This window comes from Solanum tuberosum, unplaced genomic scaffold (assembly GCF_000226075.1).
Source record: "Solanum tuberosum cultivar DM 1-3 516 R44 unplaced genomic scaffold, SolTub_3.0 scf00304, whole genome shotgun sequence".
Classification (NCBI taxonomy): Eukaryota; Viridiplantae; Streptophyta; class Magnoliopsida; order Solanales; family Solanaceae; genus Solanum; species Solanum tuberosum.
Genome location: NW_006239227.1, coordinates 564,727 through 577,150, shown reverse-complemented (window position 1 = coordinate 577,150; position 12,424 = coordinate 564,727). Strand labels below are relative to the sequence as shown.

Genomic DNA, 12,424 nt, shown 5'->3' with positions numbered 1-12,424 from the left:
ATATATAATTAATCAACATATTTCATACTCCGATAAGGTATCGTTTACATGTCATCATAATTAGGGGGTGATCACTACACTTAACATCCATTCAATTAGATCGAACGTATATAATAATACTATCTCGCATTTCATACTCGAATGGATTATATGTTAGCTCTTTACCTCTACATCATGACATAAGATATTAAGTTCATGGTTAGACGACGGACTGATAGAATTTGTATATTACTCTAGAAATATAAGTATAATTATCTCCTAATTCATATCAACGTAGTTTCATACTCTAAATATGGATTATAGATTATTTTTTTATTTATTCCACGAATTCTAACTTTTTATTTATAAAAGTATACAAAATTGTTACACTTTTTTGAACAATTAATTGTAGGTGTAAAATGAAATTTCAGTATTATGCACAATAGCAAAATTTTGATTATTAATAGAAATATTTTAAACAAACCGACCTCCAGATGTCACTTTTATTAAAAGTAATTAGATTTAATAAAAAATACCGACATCATGAGGTCGGTATCACATTAAAAAGTAATCATGTTAATTAAATAATATTGACATCGGGAGGTCGGTATTTTATATTAAATTATTTTTTAAGTATTATAATTTTTTTGTTTTTTATTTTACACAAAATCGTCCTCCGGAAGACGATTTAAATAAAATTAAATCAAAATATTTCTACTGACATCAAGAGGTCGGTTTTTATTGTAATTCATTTTCTGGGGAAAATTCCAACCTCTTGAGGTCGGAATTTGGTTTTCCCGGTTTATTAAAAACCGACTACTTGTTGTCGGTTTTCATATCAACGTAAAATTGTTAACAAACCGACTTCCGGATGTCGCTTTTAAAAGTAATAGATGAAATAAAAATACCGACCTCCGGATGTCACTTTAATTTATAGTAATTAGAAAAAATACCGACCTCATGAGGTCGGTATTTTAATTACATACTATTTAATTTTACCGACATTCGGAAGTCGGTATTATAACCGACATCAAGAAGTCAATTTTTATGCAAAATAACCAAATTTCGACCTCAGGAGGTCGAAATTTTTCCCAGAAATAAAAATCGACCTCTTGATGTCGGTATTATTTTCTCAATTAATTATAAAAAATTACCGACCTCATGAGGTCGGTAATTTTTTATAATTAATTGAGAAAATAATACCGACATCAAGAGGCCGGTTTTTATTGTAGTTCATTTTTTCCGGGAAAAATTCCGACCTCCAGAGGTCGGAATTTGGTTTTCCCGCTTTATTTTGCATAAAAACCGACTACTTGTAAATACCGACCTCCAGGTCGGTATTCACTATTTTTTTAGTAGTGATATGAACTCTGTTTTTATATGAAAATACAAATATTTCTGATGTATATAAAAATACAAAATATTGTTGTGGAGTTTCTCTAACTGACAACCATCACTTAAGAGCTATCGTGATGATACAACATTTTGTCTCACACTGCCAGGACCGTGCTATACCTTGCCATGAGTATAGAACTTGAGCTACTAAGTGGATCCACTAGTCTATGCTAAAAAGCACTAAAGGAATCATCTAAAAAGTATGACCCTTTTCTACCCATGGTGGCTACATGGTTTATGGAGGCTGTGAGTTGTCTGAACTCTCCCCCATATCGGTGCTCAATACTACACCCAAAAATATAATGTTAGCTCTTATTTTTAAAAACATACTTCTTCTGTGATTTGAGATTAGTTCTCAAAAACTTAGCTCAAAGGTTATCTTGGAAATCAAAGTTTCCCCTCTTGCTTCATTTAGAAAGCGATTACTCTTTTCTGAAAACCAGCATGAAGGCTCTTTGGAAATCGAGGTTTCCTTTCTTGTTTAAATGTGAAAAAACATTTTAAACCCTTTGGGAATACATAGTCCCCATATACTTTTGAAGAAATGAACTTCAAACTTTACTCTTTACTCTTTACTTAACTTGAACTTTAAGTCTTAAAAAGCATTTGCAAAAGACTTCTTGAAAAGACTCTAAGAACTTCCTAGACTTGGCTCTTAACTTTCCTTGAATTTGAATTTATGGATTCAAGGTTATGATTCATGTTTCTGGATGATTTCTAGATGTTTAGAAGTCATTAAGAGTAGTTAGAATCAATAGGAAGTGTTAGTACACTTTAGAAGGACTTCAATAGGCTATACGACGAAAACTGGTGAAAAACGATTATTTGGGCGCATCTCGGTCGCGCCGTGCCTGCCCCAACTTACTGGGGCTAAAATCTGGCGCACTGCTGGCGCGCCGCCCCAGCCTCTTGGCGCTATTGGGGTGCGACACACCTGGCCCTCCCCAGGTTCGTCTGACGAGTTTTTCAACTTGTTTTCTGATCCTAAATCGTTTTAAATCGATTCCTTTTCTCAATACTTTCTTAGATTCAGATACCCATCACATGTACACTAGAATCTAACTCAAAATAGCTCTTAACATCGCTAAAACGTCTCAAGAAAATCCATCAATCACATGTAAGTTCAAGAATGAAAACAATTCAAGAACACAACTCAAGAACATCAAATTCTAACTCTTTTTAGGACGAAAATCACTGAATTAAACATGATTGGCGCATGGGTAAATGGACCTAACGCTATGTGATCTCACTACCTTGTAGGGATCACCCCCGACGAAATCCACAAGCTAATCTCGACGAATCTTGAACGTTCTTCTCCTTTCTCCTCTTTTCTCCTCTCTCCAAGCCCTAGAGTGAAATCACTTTTCTAAAACTGACTAAAATCAGACTTTATGCCAATTAAACTTCTAAAAACGAATTAATTAAGTTGAGTAAGAAAAAGACCAAACTACCCTTCCAAAATCCGAATTGGACTTTCCTTATTCGAACAACTCAACTTCCGAAGGGCCTAACTTACTCATATGAACTCGGAATCACGCAAATTTGGCGGCGTTGGAAAGATCATTCCAAGAGATTTCCAACCATATCTAGAAGTACACCTAACACATCCTGATCTATGAGTTATGGCCATTTGAAGTTGACCAAATCTCAACTTTTCTTTACTTAAACAAATTTCCAGATTTCCATTCTTTCCAAAAATGACTATTTCCAATTATTAGCTTCTTCCTAGTTACTTCAAATTGTGAGCTGTTACACGAGTCATGCAGGCACCTACTCTAACACCTAAGTAGGAGAATCCTCAATTTCCAACCATTTTTAAGACATGTGGAAGACCAAGAAAAAGGAAGAACGATTAACATTCCTAAGATTTTTATAAAATAAGAGTTTAAAACAACAACTTAAGGTAAGACTTGTAAAGTAATTAACACCCCCAATGATCTAGTCTAAACAGGTACAAGAGATACTAAGAGTACAAAGTAAACATAATAATGAAAAGATAGAGCTCCCACCATGCGGAAGGAAAAATAGAAGCTGCTGGAGATTGCCATCGCCTTCACCTATGAAACACCACTGATCCTGCAACCAGACTATGCCAAAATGCATAGCAAGAGTGGTATTAGTACAACCACATGTACTGGTAGGCATCATCGATCAACTCGAATACATACCGCATAATATGAGAAATCAACTGGCGAAACATGCAATAACACTCTTCATTCCTCCATCTTTATAGTTCCCTATCCTTACCATGTCCAGATACTTAAATCCCACTAGTACACTGGACTCTGACCCCTCACTCGCTTCGTTCGTAATCATACCTAATCATTCTATCCGTTGAGGAAAATCTAAATATACTACTACCAACCCAGTCAATACTCATGACACGCCCTTACTTCATTCCCGTCTCCACTTCACTTATAACCTCATACTACGCCTATCGAGGCCTACTATCCGTTTATATTACTACCCCCTAATGGGGAAAGACCCAACTATAAAACACTATCACTAAACACCACCCCCAAACCTCAACAATAATACCCATGACCACATTCTAATTAACAAGGATAGCACCGAAACCCTTAGTTCCCCCCTTACCATGCCACAACCCGATTTGGGACTCTACCATTCACGATTCATTACCCAAAAAAATATCTCCAAATAACTTACAACATCGCAACCCACACATATGCCTATACATAATGCGCAACCCAGTTATCATGTCAGGATTCAATGTACAATTCCACATTCTCAACAATACACATAGATGACAAGTCAATGGTTATCTAATGGAACTCACACCCAAACTGCTAGTGTACCGGTACATGGTACTCGATCTAATTTAGTGTGCCGGACGTGACACTCGATCCCATGTATGCACCAAAACATGGCACCCGATCTAAGTTAGTGTGCCGGAACGTAACACCCGATCCAATGCAAGTTAGTGTGTCGGTACGTGACACCCGATCCAATGCATCACAACACCAGTACAATCACATTCATGACGTACAATACTCACATCATATAGTCAAGTACTCAAGTTTCTGTCATGCATTATTCATAATCAATCCATTAGGTTCGTTACTACTGTTACACTTTGCTTATACGCATGCATATCATACAGTCACCAGTCAACATACATCACACCAAATAGGAAATCACAACCATCCCCAACCCTAGTTCATGAGATAGGGCTTTCTCCTACGGTGTACGTCTGATATAATGCTTAGGAATATATGCATAATCTACTCTTTATTTTGTTGGTGCGAAAGCTTACGCATGAATTCTACCATCAAGTTCCAACATACTACGCAGTGAATAACAAATTTATAACTACTCGATTAATAAAACCTAGCCTACTTGGGCGCCAAGTAGCTACACGAAATTATAGCTCCGATTTTGGTTTTCGGATGACAAGACGGTGAATTTGGCCAAGAATTTGCAAGTTATCAATCTCTTTACGCTAAAAATCTTTTTCTCCTTCTTTCCCAAGACTAGAGCAGCTTTTGGATGGTTTCTAGAGTGATTCCAGCATCTTTTAGGTGTTTTGGGAAAAAAGAGAAAATCAAACTTTGCGTTATATCCATTTTGTCTCGCCTATTCCGCTCTGGCGGCTACTTATCCCTCTAGAGCGCTGCCGCCCTAGCGGCATCTGGCCCGCTCTGGCGGGACAGTGTCCCCAGCATTTCCTGATGTGTTTCACTTCCTAATTAACGACGGTTCGGGTCGTTACAAAAAGGGTCACAAATTCAACCTAAATTTGATCCACCCTACAAGCCCAAGTTTTAATAAATTGGACATACACTATATTACAAAGGGGAAATTTAAAAAAACATCTAAGATTAGAAACATAATCAGGCTATTTAGATATAGTGTGCTTAATTATGATTCGTAGTGTTATAAGGAGGAGAGAAGCGAGCGATATTTGAAAGTGAAAGGAGAGAGATACAATTGATTTATATATCTGTGCGAAGAAGAGGAAAAAAAGTTGAAGGCAAAGAAGTCAAAGTCAAAGAAGAAGAATTTGAGATTGTCTTTAAGTATCTCTAGAAGTTCTTTAAGATATCCATATTAGTTATCAGTTTGAAAATGATTTTGTGTTTTAGGCCATTAACTTGTCATTTCGATTAACAATTTTAAATTTCCTTAATGGTTTAACTGATAACTCAATAAAAATATTATGTGTCCTCTCTTTTCTAGTACTTATGATATGTTTCATTCTTTTGGTTCTCTAATATTTGTAAGCTTCTTAATTTAGTATGTAAACAAGTATGTTGAAGCATTACTAGATAATCTGTCAAAGTTTCAAATTAGGCAAGATGATGTTTCTTTGTATTTTTAGTCTGGAAACACTATGAATAGGTGCAGAGTATTTAACTCATTTAGAAAAACACTTATCAAGTTTTCCCATGAAGGATCTAGGGTGTGTTCGGTATACAAGAAAATTCATTTTTCATGCAAAAAAGTTTTTCAAAAAAAATAAGTAGATTTCTTGCATATTTTTTGTATTTAGTATGTAAGACAGAAATATTAGTTATTTGAAAAGTATTTATATATGATCAAGACAAATACTCATTATGGGAGGTGGGCGTGGGCATGGGCGGAGAAGGGTGTGGCCATGTGGGGTAGTGGGAATAGCTAGGGTGACTATGAGCATGAGGTGTTGGATGGTGAATTTGACATAATCATATATAGAATGTTATTTCTAAAATTTATTTCTCTACTTCTATTTGAGATAATTATTTTTTCCATTTTTATGAAACTTGTATTCCTAAAAAGAAAATATTTTTAAAAAAAAATTGACTGATCTAACATGCGAAAATTGAAAAGTATATCTTGAAATATCTGCATTAAGACTTGTCAAATTTAATTTAGATAAACAACAAAGAAAAAGAAGGTTAAAACAATACAAGATCATCTGATCATGCGAATATAAAATGCAAAAGTACATGAAATGATTAATAGACAAAAGTTAACTAGCCAAATTCAACAGGATTATGAGTATATCTTATGTCCCTCCTTGCGTTTTAACTAAGTTTGAATTATTCTTTCAAGATTACATTCCTCTTCTTTTATGGTATTGACGCATCCATCTTCTTAAAATGTCGAATCTGTCTTTGTTTAGGAGAAAACAAACTTTCTACATACGGTACAATCCAATTGATGTAGTAAAACAATGAATCAATCTCAGGAACTTCAACTATTTTGCTTCTCTCTCCATTTGTATTGTAGACCTCGAAATCACCTTTATATCTTAGAAAAATTACGTATTCATTAATTTTCATTAATTTCACGCGCCTCAAGCAACGTCCATAAATACATCGATGGAATCGTCAAGATCTTACTCCATGTGGTGCTCATTGATCCATCTTTTTTCATATGCCAAACTTCAAAATCACGACTTGCTAAATCATGCATTCTAGTCAAACAAAGATTTTCTTCTAAAACATGCAAAATTGGATTTTGGAACCTTAGAATCCGATCTGGAAATAATACTTCTTCAAATTGTTCCTTCTCCAAGCAAAAACTTAATATAGTAGATTCATTCACACTTTCAGATAAATTTGTCATCACTATCATATAAACGATACCATCTATGCTAACAATATCTCCTTCACGGAAAAAGTTATACGGAGGAAACTTGCCAATCAATTTCCACGAGTTATCTCTCGTCGAAAAGAGATCGATCTCAAAATGACCATTTGAGTTATCTTTTCCCCCTACTCTAACTATTTTATAATCATCAATAGACGAAACATAGCCCAAACCATAAATAGCAGGAAACCGCTTTCTACCTGACTTTTTAATTTTAGGGATTGAGCTTGGAATTTTTCTTAATTCCCTGATGGCCGGGTTCCACAAAATGATAAAATCATAAGGGAAAACCATAAGAATTATACCATTATTAGAAGAACTAACAAAACTTACGCTACTCAAATGATTGATTCCTGGAATCAGAGACTCGATAAGAGAGGCAGCAGAATCATGTTGAAGTGGAGTGTCTATAGAGAAGAAATAGTCGTCCTTGTTTTCCCATTCACCACCAGTCAAGAAGAATTTATGACGATTCACATCCTTTTTAGACATATCGTAGTGCTGCTTGATGAATTGGGGATCTTCAATTAAAGAGCACCATGATTTGCAAACGCATTTGAATCGTAAAAGCGATTTGACATTAAGTTTTAGAAGAATGTTAAAGGTGATATCATTAGGCATTTTGAAGATCTTTGGATTAAGCAACTGATTTATTGTGGTTAGTGTTGTGAGTTTGTGTTTTTTCTTATTCCATAAGGAGTATTTAAGCTCATTTTCGTCAACTAATTTTCTTCATCACAAGGACAATATTGTAATTTCATGTTCATCACGAAATTAATGCTCATTATATCACGTGTTTCTGGTAGCAAGTAGAAACTTGTTTTGCATAGATTTTTGTTCTGTCAGTTTTGCCAGCTAGAAAACCACTGCTTTTGAGATTAACAGAAATTGATTTTCAGAAACTAAAAAAATATAATTTTACTAAAAATACTTTTGAAAAAAATTACACTTAGAAATACTTTTTAAGAAATTGTTAGAAACACTAAATCACTCAAAAGTCTATTTTAAATTAATTGATCAAACAACAATCCATTCTCCCAACTAACTTTTCTAAAAGAGTTTCTTATATTTTAAATAATTCAAAATAAACTGATATAAGAAAGTTGGTCAAACATTTTATAAAAGTGACCTTTTCTTCAGGTATAAATATCTTCTTTGTTTTATAGCTGATCTTGTGGTATAAATATCAATTCCAACTTTCATCTTTTTTTTTGTTTTTACATTAAGGATAACTAATGAGTTTGACTTTTAATTTAGTTGTATTACACTGATTACTACTCAGCAATAATTGTCCACTATACGATTTTGGGATGTTTAGTAATATTTGTCCACTTTACAAAATTAATGAACTAATTTACACTTAGTTCCTAATTTACCCTTATCATTTATTATAGTCATTTCTCTATTATATTTTTCAGACATTGTATTTATTACATTTAAAGGGTGATTAGTAAGATTACCTTTCTATTTATAGTTTCTTAAGAAGTATGCAAAGTCAATTGTGGACAAGTATTGTAGGACAAATAGAGTATATGAAACACAAAAATAAGCATTAAGTTCTACATTACTCCAATTAGAATTACTTAATTGGACACCTCATAAGTATGTAAACTAAATCAAATGATACTCCCGTCATTTCAAAATAATTGAATTATTGAGTCATTTTTCATATTTCAAATTAACTTAATTGTTCAATCTTCAAGACTACTTTTAGAATATTCTTCCATGTTTACCCTTCATTTGGATTTTCTATGTGATGAGTTCAAGAAACTTTAATGGCTTTGAATTATTTTCTATGTGATGAGTTCAAGACATTTTTGAATTATTTAGTATTGAAATTAGTTATTACTCCCTCCATTTCAAATTGATTGAATTGTTGAGGTGTTTCACATCCTTTAAACAAAGAAGATTAAGACATAAATTTGGCATAACTTTCCATTTTTACCCTAATTGATTATTGTAAAATTTATGATTAAAATAACAAAACATTAATTAATAACTAATTTCATTACTAACTAACGAAGGGTAAAATTGGAAGAACATTTTAAAAGTAGTCTTGAAAATTGAACAATTAAGTTAATTTGAAAAATGAAAAATGTCTCAACAATTCAATTAATTTGAAATGGAGGGAGTATGATTAATGTTTAGTTATTCTAAAGATTAATTTGACAATAATAATAAGGATAAAAATAGAAAGTAATGTCTAATTTATGCCCTAATCTTCTTTTCTTAAAGAGTGTGAAACACCCCCAACAATTCAATTATTTTGAAAAGTAGGGAGTATTATTCTTCCTATTTTACCCTTGAGAGTTATTATCCTTGAAATTATATATGAATTTGATCAATATAGGATAACTAAGCAATTTATTCATGTTCATCGGTCAAATTGATTAATCAAGATAAATTAATTCATGTTCAATTATTGAAAATTTGACTTCAAGAAAAACTAAATAATAGTACAATGCTAAACTTACCTAATTTCTTACAGGACGTCAAACCTAAAATTGTGACAGCTAAATAGAAACTGAAGGAGTACTATGAGCTTACATTTTAACTTAATAAATTCACCCCCGAACTTGTCTCGGAAAGTGAGTTACACACTTAAAGTAATATAGTGACCTATTTTACACCTCTGCTACTAAATAGTGAAAAATATTTAACCCTCTAGGACGTGTAGCACCACTCTCTGTAACGACCTATTCCCGTCGTTATAGAAAAGTCAATGGAGAAAGAATTGGGGCTAGAAAATTTTTGAGTAGTAACTTTGGATTTTCTAACCTAGTCCAGATTTGGACGAAATTGAAGTTCGTAAAGTCTAGGGAAATATGATAACAACAGGGTGATTTAATTATGATTTTGATTAAATGAATAGATAGATAAGACGTTAAGGAACCCGTATGACTTTACAGAATTGAATTTGGACGAGTAGAACTTCCGAAAATGATCTTAGCGTGAACGAGTGCTTTTTGAATGTCAAGGGTTGAAGGTGTGTTGTGAAATAGGGGCTTGGAATTCAAATTCTAGCGTTTTGTCTCTGTGCATGCCGTTGTAACGGGATGGGTCACGCTGTAGCAGGATGGGTCACGTTGTATCAGGATAGACGCGACTTTAAGTAGGAAATAAAACCCAAAACCATTTTATTCTGCACTTTTTGACTTTTGAGAGCTAAGGAACGACCCTAGGGTTTTTTTGACAGTTTTCCACCATTCTTGAGGCTAAAGGTAAGGTTTTCACTCCCCTAAATCCATTTTTTGATCCATAGAATGTAAATTCGTAGGTAATTATTGTGTGTGTGTGTGGGGGGGGGGGGTTGATCTGAAACTAATGGTGGAAAACCCCCTAAATTGGGTATTAGGATCTTGGATTTGGTCTAGGATTATTGGGTTTGTTATAATCCGGATAATTAGACCTTTGATGGTTGATCCTTGCGTTAATTGTATACTTTTAGACCACGAACAAGTGGGAAGAATCCGGAAAGGGAAGATTCAAGTGCATTAGGGGATTCAAGCTTTGATTCGAGGTAGGTGATGGTTGTGATTTCATGATTGTGTGATATATGTTTGTTCTTGCTTCATTAAAATACGTGTATGTATGTGAATGTTGCACTATTGATCACACTACTTGTGGATGAGGATAGATGAATGATGAATGCCATGAATCATGACTTGATTGTATGATTTTGAGAATATACTTGTGATTGTGATTGTGGCTTATTGAATGGATCAGGTGTTGCGTTCTAACACACTAACTTGGATCGGTTGTCACGTTCCAACATAAACATTAGATCGGTTTCCAAGTTCTGCCATAAACATGGGATCGGTTGCCACGTTCCGGGATAAACATTGGATCGGGTATCACGTTCCGGTATGCTAACAGTTTGGGTGTGGGTTCCATGAGAGTACCATTGATTTGACATAACTGTATATCTTGATAAATGTGAAATTATTCGTTGTTTGTAAATGATATCGATATTGTGTATATTCGGTGTATGCATGTTATTATATTGTTGTAATGACTTATGCATTTTGCACTTAATGGGATAGCCGCGTGATCCTACCAGTACACTGTGGTTGTGTACTAATACTGCACTTGCTCGTTCTTTGTTGAGTACAGGACATCTTCAAGTGGTTATTGATAGACCTCAGCTAGGTGACAATTGAGCGTGACCGGATTCAAGGGTGGGCCAGTTCTTTCAGGCTGCCATGGATCTTTCTTGTTTAAGTCCACTCTTTTCAGATTCCGACTTTTATTTAAGGTGTTGTTTAGTTTTTGGGTTGTACTCCTTGTCGTTAGTAGAGTTTTGGTACAATGACTTTCAGGTTCTAGAGATTGTTCTTCCGCATTAGTTTAGTTAGTTGTTTGTTAAAACCTTAGATTTTATGGGGACTCCATTTTTTTATAGTCGTTTAAACCTGCTTTCGTATCTTTAAATGTCTTAGTTTTCATAAAATTTGTTTGTTTGGGTTGTAGTAATGGTTCTCCCACCGGAGGGTTTGTGTGGGTGTCAATCACGATGGTCTGGGTCGTGACAAAGTTGGTATCAGAGCCCTAAGTTTGTTGATCTCATTGTACCAAAACGAGTCTAGTTGAGTCTTGTGGAACAGTACGATGACGCCCGTACTTTTCTTCGAGAGGTGTTGTGCCGTAATTTTACTAACCTTTAGAAAAATCACTTTTTTGAAATATTCTAAGTAAAACAATTTGAGAAAAATACTTAGAAAAGAGTCACCACTTAATTTTTTAAAGAAATCAAGAAAACTTATAATTTTCAAAGATTTAAACAGAAAAAATATTTGAAAATATGTAAGTTAGGACCCTTTCCAAATAGATCTAGACATATAAGATGAATGGAACGTTTCATGAATATGGAATAGCATACATAAGACACAAAGACAATGGATAATTATATATAGCATTAATATAACAAAGTCATCAATAATATATAAAAGAAAACGCATCAGTGATTGGAAGTTCAAAATGAAAACCTGTTCATAGCCACTTCTGTCCTATTTTACATATGGCCAGATTAACCCGAACTCAAACAGAACAAATACACAGATAATTCATTGAGTGTAAAATTGACCAATATGAAATAGGAGATGAGGGGAAGTCACCTTCTTTGGAGCAGCGAACTGAGATAAGGCGAGCATGAATGAGCTATTCGACCACCACACGAGGAATTCCGAGTTCCAAAATAGCAACCCCAGAAACTCTAATTACAGAATACTATTACACTATAAAATCCAATCTCCGAAAAAAAAAACCCCTTTAATCACTGAGGGTAGAGGGTTATTTATAGGGAAAGTTGAGACGATTTTGGGGTCGATTTAGGTGGGAAACGAGCAGATTTTTGAATTTGAATCCCTTTTTCGAGGCAACAGTGAAGGGTTGAGAAATTTCTAAAAAAGGGACGGCGACGTGATGGCTGTTGCAGGCGCAGATGTTGACGGGCCAGAAT

The 12,424-nt window shown here is 34.3% G+C and overlaps 1 protein-coding gene across 1 annotated transcript; it reads right to left on the bottom strand.

Annotated features, from left to right (window-relative positions):
* Positions 1–6,645: 6,645 nt before the first annotated feature.
* On the bottom strand, positions 6,646–7,587 carry LOC102588185 (F-box protein CPR30-like). Its single transcript, XM_006359676.1, has one exon. The coding sequence runs from the start codon at positions 7,585–7,587 to the stop codon at positions 6,646–6,648; it is 942 nt and encodes a 313-aa protein (XP_006359738.1).
* Positions 7,588–12,424: the final 4,837 nt, after the last annotated feature.

Bases quoted from the DNA above. Each gene is read 5' to 3' on its own strand.
- LOC102588185 (XM_006359676.1), bottom strand. From the start codon at position 7,587: ATGCCTAATGATATCACCTTTAACATTCTTCTAAAACTTAATGTCAAA.